The following is a 21,113-nucleotide window of genomic DNA, read 5'->3' on the forward strand; positions in this document are numbered from 1 at the left end:
GAAGTTGGCCCATGTTTCAGATGGATATAAAATCTGCCTGTCTGAATGGCGATCTCAAGGAGGAGGTATACGTGGAACAACCACCAGGTTTTGTGATCCCTGGTTCAGAAGGTAAAGTTTGTAAACTAAAGAAGACACTTTATTGGCTGAAACAGTCCCACGAGCGTGGTACCAACGGATTGATTTCTACTTTCTATAAAACGGGTTTAGGAGGAGTCCATCTGATGCAAATTTGTATATCTACAGAGAAGGAGGCAGTTGTATGATCGTGGTCCTTTATGTGGACGACCTTATCATAACAGGGAACCATGAAGAAAAGATCTCACAGACAATGCAGTTGCTAGGAAGAGAGTTTGAAATGACAGATCTCGGACTGATGCATTTCTGTTTGGGGATTGAAGTTTGGCAAGAGCCAAAACAGATCTTCATCTCACAGTTGAAGTATGCTGGACTGATGCATCTCACAGTTTGGCATTTGGCATGGCTGAGTGCAAGCACCCCTATGGAGGTTGACGTGAAGCTCTCAAACGAGGATTCATCACCACTGGTGGACGAAGTGAAGTACAGAAGGCTTGTGGGCAGTTTGATTTACTTGTGCAACACGCGGCCGGACATCAGCTTTGCGACTAGTGTACTAAGTAGGTTTTTCAATAAGCCCCAGGAGAACCATTGGAGGGCAGGGATGCGGGTGCTGAAATACATCAAAGGCACACTTGATTATGGCATCACCTATACCAAGGGCAACATCTTGACCGGATTCTGTGACTCGGATTGGGCAGGAGACGTGGACAGCAGGAGATCAGTGACATGTTAGTGTTTCTCACTTGGATTTGGAGCTGTATCATGGGTCAGTAAGAAGCAACCCACAGTTGCTCTTTCTTCTACCGAGGCTGAGTACAAATCAGCATGTTTTGCTTCTTGTGAGGTAGTGTGGTTAAGGAGGATTTTAGGGGACATGGGTGCAGTGCAGAACAAGCCTATGCAGTTATCATGTGACAATCAGAGTTGCATGGCAATTGCCAAGAACCCTGTGTTCCACGCTCGCACAAAACACATTGAGATTCAATATCACTTTGTACGCGAGCTCATCATGGATGGAGAGGTCGACTTGGTATACTGTCCAACTGCGGGTGGACATTGAGGAAGGGTGTTAGATATCAATGCTCCACTCTCGTGTAACTACGCGGGAACCAGCTAACTCTACTTGTAAGCCTCCCATATGAGGAGAAGACATTTGAGTAGCTCGGTTACCTGGTAGGTCCTGGTTTGGACACCAGATGGGAGCCATGTGTGGCCTGATGGCTGGACGGCTTCAGATAGAGTTGGCACACTGCCAACTAGGCTACATGCAAGTGCGGGAAGGCATCCCATGACTGACCGCATTGAGGGTAGACGGAGCATTTTCCGGGGCAGCCTACTCTCGGGTTGTGGGGCCCGTTTGGAGCCCTAGATGATCTCGGATGGCTTTGGGCTGGTCAGTTGCTCTATTTTACGCCACGGTTCTATCATTTGGTTGGTGGCCTATTTCGGAACCGACCTCCAGTCGATCGTTTTGGGCGGACTGGGTCGGTCTTCCAATTGGGTCTAACCGACTAAGACTGGTGGCTATATAAGAGCAAGCCCGTGAAGCCCATATTCATCACTGGCTACAGCAATCCTGATTCCTTAGCATCCAGCCTCCGTCCTCTACTGTTTTTAGCACGCCATCGAAGCTTCTCACACAGGAGCGCACGGCTGGGAGGCAGCGCCATCTATTGTATCAATTTTACAAGAATCAAAATTTTGATTCTCCATACTATCAGCTTTTCTCTCTTGCATACGAGATTCTGTTATCTGTTGAGCACAGACGTTGTATTGTTTTCTCACACATCCAATGCACGAGGCGACCTTGAATAACAGTTTTGTTGATCAGATAAAGTAATTCCTGATGATCTACATAAGACACAAAAGGATGCCTTAGTTTTTGCACATTGAATATCCTACCCAAAGCTTCTCACTCGGTGGTACTATAGTTGGACTTAGTGGGAGTCAATAGCCGATTGGCATAATATAATGAATTATTCAATCGACCATTTGGTTAAGCAAAGATAATGCCTAATGCGTTATCGGAAGCATCGACATGCACATGGAAATGACATCCCATTTCGGTTGCCTCAGAATGGGTGTAGTTGCTGCTCGGCTTTTCAAATCATGGAATTACACGGGCATCTCGGCGGTCCATTCAAACTTGGCATCTTTCTTCGTCAACTCACACAATGGAGCTCCAATCTTGGCAAAATCTTTAATAAAGCATCTATAGAAATTGATAAAGCCCACAAAAGAACGCAACTGAGTTAGATTCTCAGGCTTTGGCATTTGTTGTATAGCACGAATTTTACTTGGCTTGGTGCGCATACCATATTGAGAAAACATTACTGAGCAATATACCCACTCGGACACGGAACACCCTTTTAGCCAGGTTAAGTGACATACCTACTTGTTGACATCTCTAAAATACCTTCTCCAAATAGTAGAGATGGTCCTTATATGATGAATAGACACAAAAATCGTCCAAATAAATGGCAATGAATTCATTGAGGTAATCTCGAAAAGTTTCTTGAACTTCTGAAAAGTCAATGGAGCATTTCTCAAACCAAAGGGCATCACTCGGGTTGCATAAGCACTCCATTCTGTAATAAAGGCAGTTTTAGACTAAACCTCTGGAGCTACAATAATCTGATTATAATCACTGTAACCATCCATGAATGAGTACATGTCATGTCTTGCTCCTGCAACTTGATCCAAGATTTCATCAGTGAAAGGTATTGGAAATGGGTCAGGAACAGTTTGTGCATTCAGTTTCCTGCAACTTGATCCAAGATTTCATCAGTGAAAGGTATTGGAAATGGGTCAGGAACAGTTTGTGCATTCAGTTTTCGGTAATCCACGCATACTCGGAGTTCACCATTCTTCTTTGATACAACCACAATGGGAAATAACCAATCATTGCGGTCAATAGCATAAATAGAGCCAACGCGCAAAAGTTGATCTAACGCTGCTTTCACCTATTTGGCATAGTTTGGATTCATTCTATAACTTTGTTATTGAATTGGTATAGCATCTGGCACCAAGGGTATTCTATGTTAACATAACTCAGGAGGAACTCCACGATTTAGTATAGTTTTAGCAAAAAATATCATTGTACCTGGTGAACACAAATGCTCAGCCCAAATCAGACAATTAGAATGAAGATGGTTTTCTCCACTACTGAAACATTTAATCTTGGATGGATCTGTTTTCTCCTTACATTCTTACATTTATTCTTCTGCGTAGGATGTGGTGGCTTACCCCTCGGTGGCTGAGTGTCAGTAGTCACCATGTTTCGTTGATACTTGGCGATTTTTGTCATTGAACCAACAATCCGTCATGTCATCATGCCCAAACTTAGTACAAGAATTGCAATAGGTTGTTTTGCATTCTTCTTTCAAGTGTCCACTTCTAGGACACTTATTACACCATTTTTCTTTACTACCTGGTTTTCCTCGAATATCCAATTCCTTCAAGGCCTTCTTTAGCTCAGTCTTGAGCTTATCTTTCTTCGCAAGTGTTTGCTCAGTATCACCGTCAGCATCTTCTTTCTTTGTTTTTCTCTTTCTTTTCTAGAGCAACAGCTCAGTCTAGCAACTCTTCATAAGTCTTTGTAGGATTGACTATCTCTCGCTTACGCAGATCTACCTGAGTGCATCCTGTAATCTGCCAGGCTCACAGAGCTTGTCATTTAGCACATCACTCAACTGATTGATAAGAGCTCGCATCCTAAGCACAAAGTCTTGGACAGATTCTATTTTGTTCTGTTTTAGCTCACTTAACTTTGTGTGAACATCTTCTTCATTGATCTCCGGTTTGAATCTCCGCAGGAATGCTTTTGACATCGCATATCAGTCAATTGGAAATTGGTTGAACCACCTTTGAGCATTTTTGATCAAGGCACACGGGAAATAATCCATGTATTCTTCGTCTGTCGTGACACCATTAATATAGCAAACTCGCAAGAAACTTTGAAGATGACTATATGGGTCTTCGTCATCAGTGCCTTTGATACTCACTCTAGAGGTACGTTCACTCTACCCACTCTAGATGTACTTTCACTCTACTCTCTCCATACCCAGGGTGAACAGTATTCTACTCGGAAGAACCGAGTCATTGGTTCTCCACCTATCATATCTGCCTTCATGCGTAGGTCGTCGTCGTCCAACCCGCATTCGGTCCTGTGTGCTATCTTTAGGCCTTAGAGGTGCAGATCGTTGTACATCGGCACTTGGCAGGCCGAGTAGCCTTAGTTGCTCCACATTCACCTCTTCAAGTATTTGGTGGCATCTTTCTCCATCAGAAGCACGCCGCTCTTCTTGTCTATTGATTCTTTGGCCATCTATTATGGCTGGCCTTTTTCGTTCGTATCTTTCTTGACGTGATTCTTCTGGAATACCAGTCGAGTATTGACGAAGTCTCTCTTTTCGTTCCTTGGCGTGGTCCTCATACTTATTTTGATGCTCTGGAGAGGCACGGCCAACCACTCAAAATCTAAGCTTTCTGTAGAAGAATGCTCAGACTCCACCTGCTACCATGACGGGCCTTCATCTGCCAATCTTTTGGGACGCCTCATCCCAAAACCAGCCTTTTGTCCTTCTAACTCTGCATAGTAATCAACTTCCACCCCCGAGATGGCATGGCCAAGTCTTTCTCCTCGCGCTCTATAGTCCTGTTGGACAGTCGACGCTTTTGCCAGTGTCCTTCGGGCATTAAACTCTGGTTTTGAGACTGCACCAGTCCTCATGGTAGGATGTAGCCAATTCCTTTTGCTCAGGACCTCTTCGTGCCTGGTCGTGTGTCTTCGTCTTCTTTTCGAGCGCGTGTCAGCCATTGCGTAAGGCGGAAAGTATCCAAGTAGCTGTCTGAATACTTTTTGTATTCCACACGCTAGTCTTCAAGCACACCACCAGACTATGCCACTCGTCTGGGGTCACAATACCTAGTTACTGTTTCACTTTGTCACTGGACAACATGAACCTTTCAATGACCTCTCAATTCTACTCTTGCTATCTCAGTCCTTTAGATTTTCCCAAACTAATAACTCGTCAACTCGCAACTCAATTGACCCTCCCTAGCAGGATCACCAAAATGTTAACGCGCCGGTTTGCTCACTCTCGACAAGCTAACTTTAAGGTGCTCGGTGCTCGAAAATGACCCAACCCTGTGTAGTGCTCGGGCAAAGATGCTCGCTCTTGCAATCCTTCGAGTGCAGAGTGTGCTCAAGGTGACGAAACAGTGAGCAACATTAAACACAGGGTGTTTGGGGAATAGTTGTTGAAGGGGGAACCATATGGTGACGGGAGAATCGAGTCAACAAACTTAGGAATTAATAGTATATCAAGTGAATAACAGTTCATTGAAAAAGAGAGAAACGGAATCAACTCATATTGATGAAAACTGTATGTACAACCAAGCCGCCTCGGCCTGCAGTGAACACTCGGTGTTCAACTTCCTAACCTAGCAACCTCAGGTGAGAGGGAGAGTGCGCTCGTGCTATCACCTTCTTTGCCCTTGTCTTTGTTTACAAAACCTTTCTAGACTAAGCAAAACCACCTTCTAAAAGATGGTGCGCTTGGCTCGCTACACCGCTGCTCGCCATTGGTCCACCGCCCTAAATCATCTGCTCACCACATGCTGCTATTGGTGGCTCGTGATTTGAAAAACTAAGTTGCACCACTTGCAGCTTCGTGTTCCAGCCAATGTGGCACTCGATACCACGTGTAGAAACCACGCTCGCTCCTGTGGTAAGTTCTTTGTTGTTCGTTGGCCTTAACTTGAGGTCCAATAAAACCTATCTATAACATGAAGAAAGGATAGACTAAGATCTTGAGAGGCACGAGGTAGTACAGTTGTATTGGAGGGATTCGGTAATTCTATTTTCTTAGAATCGTCGTGATGTGAGAGCTAAGCATTGATCGAATTGGAGCGATCTAAAGGCCAACCAATAGAGCTTTGGTTGTCGGGAGGTCCGAATACCACAATGATTTGCTCAATAGCTTTGGCTGCTCGCTCAACTTGTTTTACAGAAGGTGTTTTCCACAAATCAATGAAGGTTGAAATTGCTTTGCAATTTACCCCATTGGCATCATCGAGAGAACACGTGTATAGTTTTGGTTAAGTTGAAGGTCCATGAAGTGCGGCTAGGTAAGTTGAGGCCCAAGCTCTTTTTAGAACGTCTATATGAGGTTTGTTGCCTCCTTGAGCCTATGAATTTGAGGCTACTAAATCAAGTAGCGATCTGGGAGATATTAAACCCTGTTAGATCTTCTTCTTCTTCTTCTTCTTCTTCTTCTTCTTCTTCATTTTTGCGTTTTCTTTTGCCCTCTAACCCTTTTCTTCATTTTTCTGTCCTTGCCTCCCAGCTACATGCTTAGAGAAAAGCCCCTTACTTCCCATGCAATGCAAAACAATTTTTGATGATGGGTTTCAACTTTTTGGTTTTCTCTTTCATAGCTGTAATAGTGCCTACGGGGGCTACCACCTTGCTTGCTGGACATCCCCAATTTGATGAGAACTCATGGTGAGCCGGCACGGCACCCACATAGGATAACCAATGTAGGTCTAATTTTACTCAAACCTCACCCTTGTTGACCTCTCAGGGCTTCAACAGGTTAAACATACGGAGAGGCATCATCGGCTTCTATTGGTCTAGCTAGGGGGTTGTAAGTTCAAATCCCACTTGCTCCGGAACATCCAGTTATGGAAGAATTCAAGCTCAAGAAGAGGAGCATACTAGTGCTCATCATCATCCTCCACTTATCATGCTTGCATCAACTTCAAGGATGTTGTCTGTTCCAAGGTGTCTGACTCAGTAGCAAATAGGTGACCCGATAGGTGGTGTGCCTTGAAGGTTTGAAGGTCCACCCTTGTGACTTGCTTGCCTTGGCATAGATAGATACGAATCAAAGATGCTACTCAGTCTCCATAGCTAGTTGCCAATGAGTGGCCTAATTGATGCAAGCTGCTCTTCATATGTCGCAAGATTGTGATCAATATTTTGTGCTTTAGGACCGGAATAATCTTCTAAGTCATCATCATTAGATAGGATACCACCATCCAAACAGTCATAATTTGGATCTGTACTCTCTAGATTGTCCTTATGAACTACTAGAGTATTAACATCTTCATTAGCATGAAATTCATGTAGAATAGTTTTACTAATTTGAGTAATGTGAAAAGATTTTGACATATGCCCTTCATCAAAGAATACATCTCGAGTAATAATAACCTTTTGAGAAGAACTGTCCATAATTTATATCCTATAGCATTTGTAGCATATCCAAGAAATGTAGCCTTTGTAGAGTAGGACCTATCTTTGTATGTTGTTCCAGGGAATATGAACGTATGCATGACAACCAAATACTCGTAGATGCTCACCATTTGGCTTAATTCATGTCTAAAATTTTAACATGTGTTTTATGGTGAAGTGAAGAAGTGCTAAGCTTATTCTGCACATACATTGTTGTATCAACAATCTCTACCAAAAGTCATTTTCTAATCCTGCAGGTATTAAAATGAATTGGATATCGTTCATAATGACTAATTTTTTACGCTCTGCAACTCGCTTTTGAATAAGGCACTGTATATTCTCGAAGAATTCCAACCTCTTGATAAAATTGGTCAAAAGCATGAGATCTGAATCCTCCACAATTATGACTTCGTAGCCTTTGGAGCAATTTACTTATTTATACCTCTGCCATTTGTTAGAAACATGGTGTGAGGAAGAGAGAGGTGGGCTAGGGAGTCAAGAAGTGATACTCAAATGAAGACATAATGAAGGCTTTCATTCATTCATCAAGTATGACATGACAAGTGAAGTACAAGCCTTATATAGGCTACACATTCACACACCAACACCAAGTGCATATGGGATAAGTCCCATAGTGAAACGTGGCACTCATACATGACTCACACACATGAACTAGTACTAGAACTCCTCGTAGTACACACCAACACAACACATTAACACACTCTTTGGCGATGATATCTCCAACACCCCCCTTCAGAGCAAAGAGTGTGAGACCCAACACGTAAGGAGTAGACCGATCCCCACTCCAATGGCGGCGTTGTACGGAATGCTTGCAGGAGTTGCAGGTACGGAATGGCGACGGAGCTGTACGAAATGTAGGTTGAATTGTACGGGACGGTGTATGGAATGGAGGTCCGAGCTGGAGCAAGAGGACATGCAATTGTGTAGCAGGAGCAAGAGTAGGGAAAACCTGCTCTGATATCAAATGTCAACAATGGAGAGTAGAGAGCAAGAGTGTGAGCAAACGTGGAAGTTGAATAACTGAATAGAATGAGTGTAGTACAAAATTGAAGTGAGGGGTTTTGTCTAAGTGACCGAACCCTATCCTATCCACTAACCGTAGTTAGGGTTCGATTGTGGTTAGGGGGAAAAACCTCAATGAGGGAAAAGTGCTCCTAACCTACTTATTACAATACATTGGCCACTGCCTAGAATATAATAATAATTCTAACAAGAAGATTCGCAAGCTTGATCTGTCTATTGACACACTGATGAGTTTGTCATATCTCTTGCTTGGGGCTTCGGCCTTGGAGTACTGGTCAGTGCTGGATCTTTGTATATCTTGGTAGGTCAATGAAGCCCCTCATAGTGATCTTTGTAGAAGCTGAGCTTCACATGAATCTTGCTAGGAGCTCTAATGTAATATTCAAAGACTTGCTTTAGAGGCCCTCCCAGATTTTTGGCTGGTTTTCCCAAAAGTTTTTTTAGGTTGTCAGTGCTGTCGCTATTTTTTTTTGTTGATATGTGCATAGGTTCGACATTGTAGGAGTAGGTGCTGCTTTTTTTGCATCTCCCTTGTGGGTGATGGATGGGGCTGTGGTGGCATTAAACCCATGATAGACTGCTAGCGATGCTTAGTATGTTTGGTCCGCTGTGGTCTTTTAGTTGCTGCCTTCCGTCAGGGACAAGTGCCCATGTTACCTGCCGGCCATGCCTCTGGTTTGGTGAACAAGGAGGGAAGCTTCCGGATCCTTTGATCCATGTATCGACAGCATTGGCGTGTTTTGAGGATCATGAGACACAATGCAATAGAATGTTGGAGAGCCTATGTGCTTCTCCCACTTACTAAAGAAAGAAACAATCGTGTGAAATGCAATTAATGGATCTAAGGGTATTGGGGTCTCGGAATGAAGCTGTCTTTTGTAACCTGAAGAAAATGGTGCAATATGTTTTATGCTTTATTGAAGGAAGGGGGCTAAAATAGAGATCGAATAATTTGTAGCTGTAGAAGATTTGTTTGGATGACCCGGTTTCTTGTCTATCTAGGGCGATGCATCATAGGGGTACCAGGGTCAAATGGGTGTAACCTATCCATCTAAAGTACCAATGTAATATAACATGGCCCTTTCTTTTTACATGGAAAATTGAACATTCACTTATATGGTGAGGTGGACAGAAGGCCTTAAGTGGGAAAATGAGTCTAAGATCAACCTAAACTGTGATATCTAGAGGACAGTTCACTAGGATAAATTATATATGTATTAAAGTCGACACTTCTAGATTCCTTGCATTATATCTCTTGCAACTTTCAAGTGACAAGTCTTGTTTGGGTTAATTAACACCACCATGCATGGAAAGGAATTTGCATGGGAATCATCACGATTATAAACATTTGTCGCCCTCATGCAGTCTGTTCTTAAAACCTAAAAGTCTTGTTGGGTGGAGTCATAAAATCATCATTTTAAAGGACCTTCAGGATATCTTGACTTCACATCAAGTTTTCTGATGACATCATTTCTGCTGTGCTGTTTGCATCGTAAGTTATAAAGATGTAACGAATCTGACATCAATTCGCTTCTTCCATGGTAGGTTCGTAAGGTTGATGCATGTATGTGGATGTTCCACACGTTCCCTTGTATGGCTGTGCTACGATCTTCATTGCAAAAGAGCTACACATGCTCATAGTTGTCAGCAGTCTTTTGTATACTTTAGCTGCTTCTTTGTGTCTTGTAAACAAATGTTTGTAAATTTAAGAATGAAATCAAATAATGCTGGAATTTGTTTCTTGTTCGGCTGCAGGTCAGGCTTTGTGGGAGGTCTTTGGGTGACATAGTTGCAGGCCTTCTAGTGGAAGTCCAAGAGAGGTTTCGGGAACACCGACAATCTTGCTTTCTTTACCTAGCAAGTGAAGTCATAAAGGTATAAGTGCTAGATAAGAGGTGAAAGCATGTTAATGAAGAAAAGGATAGTTAGGTATAACAAATTGGGATACTCTTATTTGGTTCCCCGTGCCGCCTTATGGCTCCCTTCCTCATTTGCACAGACTATCTAATCTTGTTGTAATGATTCTTGAGCATGCTTCCACATGTTCTCGTGTGACATGGGCAATGTGAATGCTTGGCTTTTACTTGGGTAATGATCAGCTAATTAAGCAGGAGATGACTTGGCCTGAAGTGGGTGGTGTTGGTTGACATGGCTTTACTTGACAGCTTTTGTCCAAACAACTACTTTCATACCAATCGTTGCTTGACATTGAGACAACCCAATTAGTTTACTTCTAAGACCAAGAAAATTGATAGATAAAGGATAAGAAAAACATCTTGGAGAAGTTATGAGTTTCCAATGTTTTGTCCAATCGTAGATGATTTATGAAGTGACTTGAGCTTGTGAAAAGGCATAGAGGAGATGGATTGCAGACTTGGCTGAAAGCAGGCATACTAACGTTAAAGCAAGTGCGCCATCTATGCTTTGGATATCTCTCTCCAATCAACCTAATTTATAGTTGAAGTTTGATAGTATTTTGCTATCACGAAGAGATCATCTCTTGCTATTCTATCAGACGTTGAGAAGGAAGGAACATGGCCAAGATAATGTGGTTGTCTTTGTGAGAGGGCACAGGTCTTGTAGATTACTGTGGTATTAGCTTTTTTGTAATCAGATTCTTCTGTCCAGTCCCATTTCTGTCAGAATTTTGACTTATGCAAGGGGTTACTATGTCATGATATATTGAAACTGCATTTTTAACGTCAAGGGCGATAAGATTGGCATATAGCTTTGGATTTGAGCAAGTATCTTTGTGTCGATTGCTGAAATCTTATACTAATGTCTCGTACTATTGTTTTAGTCTGAGAGAGGCTGACGGGGTTTTCTAGCAATGTGCATTAACTATCTTATTTGGATGGATTTGCACCCAAGTAAGTGTGAAAAGTGGATTATGGTAACTGGAGTCTGGAATTACTGACAATTTTGCAGGACAGTCATGTGATATGATCCATGTAAGTGATGCTTTGGGATGCATTAGTGGGGGAAACTGGGTGCTGAAAACTGAACCGTGGGCTCCTTATATAGGTTCGAGCCTAGTGCAGGTAAAAATAACATAAACCCTAATTCGAACCCTAATCCATTTGTGCCCTTGCATCTCAACCCTAGAATTGCCTGCCTAGCCCCAAGCATCCATAGGCTGCCTTTACGGTCCATGCACATGATCTGAGCTGATTGAACATATGTTGGTCTTCACTGAGAGATTGGGGAAATACACTGGACACCAAGGAAGTAGTAAGTGTTTGGCCAAAACAGAAGAACTCAAAGGTATGTGACTCATTGTCATAGGATTGAATGAAGTCAATGCAAAGAGGGACCAAGTTGATTGCATCAAATTCTATGAAGGAAAATGATGCAGTCAAGCGTGGGATAAGACTGGAAACAATTGGAGTCATGGAAATCTTTGAAACTCACTTTGAGTAAGGGGAATGATGAAGAAGACATCGAGCTGGGTTTAAGCAATCGCATGGGTGTGGAGATTTTATTGCTATTCTAATCGCTATCATATGCTCGTGGAGGTAAAGCATGACGTGATGGCACACAATCTGAACCCCTTGGTTAGATGAAGACTTATTTTGTGGAGGGCTTGAGTGGGGTGCCTCCATCTCCTGTTGACCCTTTAGCATGGTAGCTTGTGTGGGGTGCCTTTGTTACCTGTAGACCATCCTCAGCGTAAGATAAGGTTAGAAGCAACTTGAGACTAGGTTCTGTGTGTCTTGCTGCTGCTGCTACCTTTGCAGTCGCATTTTTCCAAAAAGAAAAGAACCTTCTATTATTTATTGTTTTCGTTTAAACGATACAGATCAATTATCTATGTCTGGCTTCATTAATCAAAATGGGCAGGTGGTTTCTTCTGAGGATCCCAACTCACTGCCTAGAGTATCCAGGAAATGGGTTCAAGCAACTAGAGTGGAGGCTATACAACCAATGGCTTCCTCGATCAAGGAGAGTGTAAAAGATGTGGGCAGGCCATGCCTGCAAAAATGCTCTGCTTTTCGGTGCCGTTCAGCAGTGTTCCTATACCCTTTTGCGGCCTTCCGTCTAGTGGCTTGCATTGTGTAGATGATATCATGCCAGATGTTTGACAGGGTGGGCTGTAGGCCAAGTTTGTTTCCCTCCATCACTAAACACCAATGCGCTATCGAGATATTCCAGCAGTGATTCTAGCAATCGTCTGTCGAACATCATCATCTTGAGAGAACGTTGTCTTTGCTAAGGAGGGACCCGAGTTGGGTATACGTCGCATCCTGGCCACCATCTTGAGGGAGCCTTGTCAGATCCTCTAAGCCATTGGACAGCTCCACAAGTAGTAAAAGCTATGGTCTCAAAGCCCTTGACGTCACACCAGTGCTAGACCTTGTCTACTCCAAGCATGGCCCTATGATTAGACCTACTAGCCAGAAGAAATAAGAAATCTTTCTTAGGCGGAGGCTAGTTTGGCCCAAAACCTAACAAGGTCCTCATGTGGCACCTGTTGCTGCCAGTCCCCTGGGGGGGTCCTAGTCAATTAGTCTAGCTCAAGTCGTCTACCAATGCGGGTGGTGTAGGAAAAGAAGGTCACCTCTGCCACTTGATCTGAGTTGGAGTCTAGCTTAAGTTGTCTACCTATATGGATGGTGTAGGAAAAGAAGGGCATCTCTGCCACTTGACCTGAGTATCCTACCTTGGATGGCTAGAACCGCTCACCTCGATCCTACTATACCTAGTACAAGGGTTTGCCCTTCCATAACTAGAGGCATTACCTAGAGCGAGCCCTCCCATAACTAGGTATATGGGGTTGGTGGTCTGGGATCTGGCCAGTCAGCTGATTACTTTGATCCTTTGTCACTCCATTGAGTCTTCACCCCCTTTCCTTTAAATTAATGTCAGTGCCAAATGCTTTATCTTAATCAGAAGGAGGAGCACCAAACTTTGGAGGCACCGCGATGGCGAGTCAAGTCAAGTATGCTAAGTTTTTGGGAAAAAAAATTGATGACCCGGATGCTAAGGTCCGACAGTTACGGTGGCTTGCAGAGTATGCGGTGGATCAATTCGCCACATATGATCTCGTCCGCACCGCATACTTGAGACGGTTTCGTAAAGATAAAATGATTATGCAAACTTTGGATAGATTGCAGCGGTTGGATCAGGGAGATCAGGATGTGGAGGATTATGCATCCAAATTCAGTTTACTTATGCAACGTGTGCCGCAAGCGAATCGGCCTGCTCAGGAGTTGCTGAACGACGAGGCAGCCTGGTTGGCACGGCTCTGCTCCTCCTGCAAAAGCAACGTGACAAGCTGATCAAAGGTGGAGTGGTTGGGGTTACCCATGGCCACCAGCCACAATCAGGAAAGCCACTCAATGTAGCGGAAACGACTTGAGGATCTAGCACAATCTCATCAGTGTTAATCAGTTGTTCTCTTATCCTTGATTTTGGTCCAGTAGGCATCCATGATGTCCATTTCTTTCATCTTGACATCTAATTGCTTGCTCAAAAAGGCAACTCCGGCCTGATTTCTGATCTGATAAAGAGCAGCCAATTGATCCCATGCAGCCTTTGTTGTCCTGCAAGAGCGAATATGGGAGACAATAAACCGCTTCACGGACAAGGCAATCAAAGCATGCGCCTGTGCATCTTTCCCATCCCATCGCATTTGATCCTGATGGGAGGCACTGTGGCAGCAGTGGCAGATGATCCTAAAGTAGCGACGGTGTGGTACTGGTCGTAGTGGCAGTAAGTACCCGAGACACATATCTCACATATCTTCCTGCAACAATACTTGAAAGATTTTTGGCTACCATAGCTGGCACACCATATATGATCACATAGGATAGTTGTATCCTCGCCAAAATCATCCCAAGAAAATCATTATGTGCCATTGTGAAATCCCCAAATACAGAAATGTGACTGCACAAATGCTAATGCGCCAGATCAAGGCTATCAAATGAGCTTGCTGTCCACAAAATCTGACTGCATGTTTGCAAATGTCAGATAAAAATGATAGCAAATGTGTGCAAATGTGATTGCCCCAGACGGCTGTTCAAATCTGAGCCAAAATCACAAATCTTCCCACAAAGGCTGCCTGCAAAAGTCTTACCAACAGAAGTTTGGTCGGCAAAACTCTGTCTAACAAAATTGTGTCCAATTAAGCTCTGTCCAAACATGAATTCAAGTGATTTGCGCTGCTGGTGCCTGAAAAGAGAGCCCCAAAGGAACAAAGGCCAAATGCTAGAACATGTAGGCCATCTTTTGGTGGTTCTAGTGATGCCCTATAGGCCATGGTATGTGCCTTGTAGGCATAAGTGTAGGCACTTATAGTGTTAGTGCCTTCTATGCCACATAGGACACTTAGTCCTATGTGACACCTAGGACACTTAGTCCTAGGCCTAGATACAAGTACTTTGAACTTGTGTTTTGCAACCTTATCTATCTAAGTTTGACGTGACTTCTTTTTCGACTCGTCTTGTACCTGCACTCTCTCTCTCTCTCTTCGACTCGTACCTTCAGTGGTATTAGAGCAGGTATTGGCCTAGATACAAGTACTTTGAACTTGTGTTTTGCAACCTTATCTATCTAAGTTTGACGTGACTTCTTTTTCGACTTGTCTTGTACCTGCACTCTCTCTCTCTCTTCGACTCGTACCTTCAGTGGTATCAGAGCAGGTATTGCTCTAGCCTTCCAGCTCTCCTCAGTCCCGAGTCCTCCATTGCTCATTGGAGAGTTTTCTTCCCTACTGGTCGACACATTCCCAGATCTGGTTCGAGGCCCTTCAACGCTATCTGCTCTGTCGTACCTTCATTGTCGTACGTACCTTCAATCGTACACCTGGCAAGCATGCCATTGGAACGTGGTGGGTCTACAAATTAAAAAGGAAATCTGATGGCAGCATAGATCGATACAAAGCCCGTCTTGTTGCAAAAGGGTATGCCCAACAACAAGGCATTGACTTTGAGGAGACATTTGCTCCCACATCCAGGATTACTACCATTCGATGTGTCATTGCCATTGCAGCCCATCATCATTGGCAAGTGCACCAACTTGACATCAAGACTGCCTTTCTTCATGGGGATCTGCAGGAAGAAGTCTATGTCACACAACCTCCTGGATTTGAGGTTGTTAATTCTGAAAATAAGGTATGCCGGCTTAGAAAAGCCCTTTATGGTGTGAAGCAGGCACCCAGGGCATGGTATGCCAAAATTCATGCACACTTACTATCCCTTGGTTCAGAATAGTCCCACAGAACCCACTCTTTATTTCCGTGGGAGTGGATCTGATTTTTTAGTGCTGATTTATGATATGCTTATCATGGGCCCAGATACTCAGCAAATTGCAACTTTCAAGGCTGATTTGCAGCAGATTTTTGACATGTCAGACATGGGACAGCTCCATTATTATTTGGGCATTCAGTTTGCTCATGCTGAGGGGGGTATCATGATGTCTCAGTCCAAGTATATTGGACAGCTCCTTGATCGTTTTCAGTTTGAGGATTGCAAGCCAATCTCTACTCTAGTGGACCCTGGCTTCAAATTCTCAGCTCATGATGGGAGCCCACCATGTGATATCACTCTTTATCAGCAGGCTGTTGGATGCCTTATTTATTTATGTCACACCAGACGTGACTTGCAGTATGCAGTATCTCAGCTCAGCAGATTCATGCACATGCCCAGTTCACAGCATTGGCAGGCGTGAAGAGAGTCTTCAGATATCCCAGAGGCACTCAGGATTTAGGCCTCTTCTATGGTGATCAGGGTTCACTTACCATGCATGCTTACACAAATAGTGACTGGGCAGGATGTTCCGACACCAAAGTGTCACATACTGGCAATTTTTTTTTGCTTGGCGTTTCATGTATTTCTTGGGTCAGCAAGAAGCAACCGACAATTGCCATGTCTAGTTGTGAGGCTGAGTACAGGGCAGCCTTCACCGCTATGGTAGAGTGTGTTTGGCTTCGACAGTTACTTACAGATCTTGGTATTTGCCAGACATCCTCCACTATTGTCTACACTGACAGCCAGAGTGTTTTGGCCATTGCTCGTAACCCAGTGTTTCATGCGTGTACCAAGCATATTGAAGTTCACTATCATTATGTTCGGGAGCGGTTGTCAGCAGGAGACGTAGAGTTGTCCTATCTTCCCACAGAGGACAACATCGCATATATGTTTACAAAGGCACTTCCTCGTCCCAAGCTCGAAGTCTTCCGACAGGCTTTACACTTGGTTCCCTTTGTTACATGATCTGACATTCCTTGTACATTCATAGGTGGCTATATCCTTTTGGATGAACATGTGCCACCATGACCAGAAACTACCAGGTATTCTGAGACGTTTCCAGAGTACTTCAGCCCATCCCATGGAGGGGGGTTTGTAGGCCATCTTTTGGTGGTTCTAGTGTTGCCCTATAGGCCATAGTATGTGCCTTGTAGGCATAAGTGTAGGCACTTATAGTGTTAGTGCCTTCTATGCCACATAGGACACTTAGTCCTATGTGACACCTAGGACACTTAGTCCTAGGCCTAGATACAAGTACTTTGTACTTGTGTTTTGCAACCTTATCTATCTAAGTTTGACGTGACTTCTTTTTCGACTCGTCTTGTCCCTGCACTCTCTCTCTCTCTTCGACTCCTACCTTCAGAACAAATGGAGCTAAAGCTCAAATTCCGAGAGAGCAACTGTGTCAAAAAGAGAACAAATGCAGGAAAATGCAAAATGTCATTGTACATGTGCAATCTGATTGCAATGTATTATGTGCTGTAATAGACGCAAAAGCCCCAATTTGTGATGGGTCAAGTAGTTACTAAGTCAAGTGAGCTGACTGTACGTCACGGTGGGGCTAAATACTACAAATGAGTATTGGAAATCGGTGCTGAGCAGAATTGTTAAACTGTACGAACCAAACGCTGCCAAAAAAATCTGTATTGTACAGAGAGGTTGCCAGAATTTGTATGGACAGACAGTTGGGAGTTGTATGGACATCGAATTATGCAAACCCGTACAGTCATACGGACGTCCGTATAGTTGTAGGATTGATTGCGAGCATGCACACATGTATTGTGACACGTGTATGGATTGGTTGATTGAGTGCGTATGGAGGATACGGAGGACAGGTGTAGTAGGAAATGGTACTTATATGTTTCTCTGTGCTTTTTCTAGCAGAATGTACGGATAGCGGTCTAAGTAGGTAGTTCAAGGGAATGGCAGTGCTGATTTGTTAAGTCCCGACTCTTGACGGTGAAGATGAACCACTCATGTGCCCCACTTTGAGGAAGGTATGCAACGAAGAAGGCCTCCCCCTGAGCTTGTCTTCTTCAAAGTTCAGGGTGTTGAAATCACCTCCACAATCAAGGAATCCATGTTTGGAAGATTTTGTGTGAGCTGCTCCCAAGTGGGTGCTCTTTGCTAGTGGCAATTGAGTGTATACGTGTTGAGGATCCCTACCTTGGGTATCTCCCATTCTGAGTCCCATGCTTGCTACATGTCCCACTATGAGCGCACATTGATCATACATGTCCAATGCCAAGGCCCACCCCATTGAGATGCACACCCCACCTAGAAGAAAGCCTCTTGGTCTGCGAATGTTTGAAGGGCTGAAAACATGTTCTCTTGGAGCATGAGGGCATACATTGACCGTGCAACAAGAGCTCTTTGTAGGTCCTATAATATTAGGTGCATTGGGGACGTGTCCTATACTAAAAGTCGTGCATGTTCCAACTCACTGGTGTTAGATCATGGAGACGATGAAGGGGTGGCGACAAAGGCTTCAATAGTTGGAAGTCTAACATTTCTCAGCAAGTAGACTTTGCCAGTGGCTTAGAGGGGAGTAGTTCAGATCCCTTGCTCGAATGTGTAAGATGCATCATTGTCTCTAAACTCATCTTAAGGAACCAAGACATCGGAAAGAGGTCAAGACTCCCAGTTGAACTGCACACTCTTTCACGGACCAATGCATCACTTGGTTGAGTTTCTTGCTCCTGTCTAAGTAAATGACTACCACAACGCGTATGTTTTGGAAAAGCAATCTAGAAGGCGTCATTGTCACCATGTGCTAGCCAGAGTTCTTGAGCTTTCTATCTCGTTCTGAGTACCTCCACGATCTAGATCTTCAACATAGGGTCGAGGAGAACTGGGGTCCACTACACCCCAAAGATGAAGCCCCAAAATTGGTGGGTGGAGCTACCCACTGTTCCAATGGTGCCTCCCATCAAGGTCAGGAGAATCAAGACTAATATCTCCACGATGAGAGAGTACTCTTTCGGTACGCTACTATAGCTCTCGGGCCCTAGGTGCCAAAACTCACGTGAGCATAAGTGGTTTGGAGGGGGGGTTTTCCCCTTGGAAGTTGGAAGTGATGAGCTGAGTTTGGAGAAGATATCTGAGCAAGACTTTGAGAGGAAGAATCGGTTAGGGCTAGGTTGGTCTTACCAGGGCAATGCCTATGTTGTAGATAGATGGATGTCCTCCGTGGCTTACCCACATTTTTGAGCTACCATTACCCTAGCCTCCAAGTTCCTCCAGATCACAGCAAGGAGGATAGGGGGAATAAGAGCTGAGTGACAACCGATTGCAACCCCATGGTCGCCCCATCAGAAAGGCTAGTGGAGGACACGAAAGTCAACAAGTGCGCAACAAAGGATCGACAAAGGCAGGCCCGTTGGTGGCAGAAATAGGCAAGGATGGGACCTTAGCAAAAGGTGTCCCTACAAGAAGCGCGACCACAGGTGCCTCACGCCAAGCATGCAAATTCCGTGAAGGTGGAGGAGTTTGTCGATCTTCCACCAAAGTTGGTGCCACAAAACACAACGCAAGTACAACCAACATCAAGGCTGGCACCAAAGATCCCTACCTCCTCTATCCCTCCCTCGCAACCCACGCCCTCGCCTTCATTTCTCCCTTCAATTCCCCCTCCCCTTAACTGCTTCCGCTTCTTCTCTCCACTCCCCTCTGACTATAGACCAGCCGAAACCTCCATGCTCTCACTTCTCTCTATCATCCACTACTCTCTCTCAACCAAATGTGACCACTCTTTTCACGCGTCCACCTTCTAGGCCTTGTGACCCCCCAACCCATTATCCTTGAGTGCACCCCAAAGACTCAAATCCCCTCGTTGCACGCCCCCTCATCCCCCTTGCCCCCCTATCGCGCCCCCTCCCTCTAAACTTTCTTCATTGTTGTATGCACAAGTTTGGAATACAAGCTCCCTCTTCTCTTCCAAGAGTGTCTTTGGGTGTTATCTTGTCTCCTTTGTAGTGCCTGGGCAAAACTGGCCGTTCTTTGGTGAAACCCCGAAATTTGGGGGTTTTGGATCAAAAACCACCGTACAGACTTTTTGGTGCTGCTCTTGACTCGCTCCTTGCCTGTGCCTTGCTGCCTAGCTGCTCTAGCTTTCTCCTTTCCTTTGCTTGCCTCTCCATCCCTCATCCTTTGCTTGCTCTCCATCCCTTGGGCAGCGGGCCTCATCTCTCTTGCAGGCTGCAGCCCAAGCTGGCTGCTCTAGTTGTTTCTCTCCTTGCTTCAGCTTGCCTCTTTAGATCAGACTTTAATATTGCAGACTTATGTTTTTCGGATTACATGTATAGAAATATTCTATATTTTACATATATTAATTATTTGTATTTCTAGGCGAAACTTGTATGAGGTTTTCAAAATGTTTCTATTTGAAACCTTGAAACATTTTTGGTAGCTGTGGTCTATCACCAGATTTGGATCTGGAGGGGGCTAGCGTGCTGCATCATTGAGAAAGGAAATCAGTAATGGAATGTTCTTGATGCTGAGCATGACCATACGAGAGAGGGATCTGCACTTTATGTGATACGCAGGCGACCGAGATAGAGGAGCACTTAGCTTTTGAATGTCTATATACACTATAAGACCCGTGGATGGCACTATTGCCTATTCAAGCGCCACTCAGGGTTTTCTCGGCACACCATGATGAACAACGATGGCTATCTTCCTTTTAGTCTCCCAGCGACATAGGGATCAGCTCTTGTGAGCACACAGAAGAGCACAGGAGAGAACGTCAGAGTCCAGTCAGACGACGATAACAGACTTTTTGTCCGGTGACCCAAGCCAGGGGCAGCAGGGGATGAGACATAGTAGAGACCCAGAGAGCATGACCTGACTGACCTAACCTTGGGTGGGCTCTCATATGAGAAACATGAGAGATCTCCTCTCTCCTATTTGAGTGTTGGGAGACCACTGGTGTGACAGTAGCACTTGTTAGAAGTTGGGCTACCTCCTGAAGATTACAGAGGAGGGAAGGATCAGGATATATTGGAATGCCCTATGCCCGTCCTGTCTCAACCCGTAGCCTGTGAGAAGACACTCTACAGTGCCCAATCAAAATCCTGAGTGCATGTGGGAGATGGATCTGAGTGTAGCCCAAGGGTTTGGTTTGTGACATCTGCAAGTTGTGATCTGTCTAGAAGGTGAGTTTTACCAAAAGCTCTCGAGGTGCAAGCCAAGTCCTATACACGTGGAGCTGTAATAAATCCTCTCTGATGACTTGGTATACCTCATTATAGGAGAGTGGAGTGGAGGTAGCCTCAAGGCTATACTGGAACGGTGGTAGTTGTCCATATGGATTGCAATGTTTTTGCAATGTTGGTCAGTTCTTGAGCTTTTTCAAATCTGTCAGCTAGGAATTTGTCTATTAGGAAATGCATCTTGACTTCTTGATGACTTGGTAAATTTTTTTTTCTACCAATATCCTACATGTCCTGTACTAATGAGGTTATTTGAATAGATTGTGGATAATTGCTGCTACAATCCTGATTGCA

General features: G+C 44.3%; 1 protein-coding gene across 4 annotated transcripts in view; it reads left to right on the forward strand.

Annotated features, from left to right (window-relative positions):
- Positions 1-21,113, forward strand: part of MOS14 (ARM repeat superfamily protein) — a 180,671-nt gene that overhangs the window by 151,170 nt on the left and 8,388 nt on the right. For all 4 annotated transcript variants that reach the window (XM_087370765.1, XM_087370766.1, XM_087370769.1 and 1 more), the window contains one exon: positions 10,118-10,237. In XM_087370765.1, coding sequence (XP_087226891.1) covers positions 10,118-10,237 — 120 coding nt within the window. The remainder of the gene's footprint in view (positions 1-10,117; positions 10,238-21,113) is intronic.

Source organism: Dipteris shenzhenensis, chromosome 32 (assembly GCF_047967505.1).
Source record: "Dipteris shenzhenensis isolate YYH24624 ecotype China chromosome 32, Dip_SZ_1.0, whole genome shotgun sequence".
Lineage (NCBI taxonomy): Eukaryota > Viridiplantae > Streptophyta > Polypodiopsida > Gleicheniales > Dipteridaceae > Dipteris > Dipteris shenzhenensis.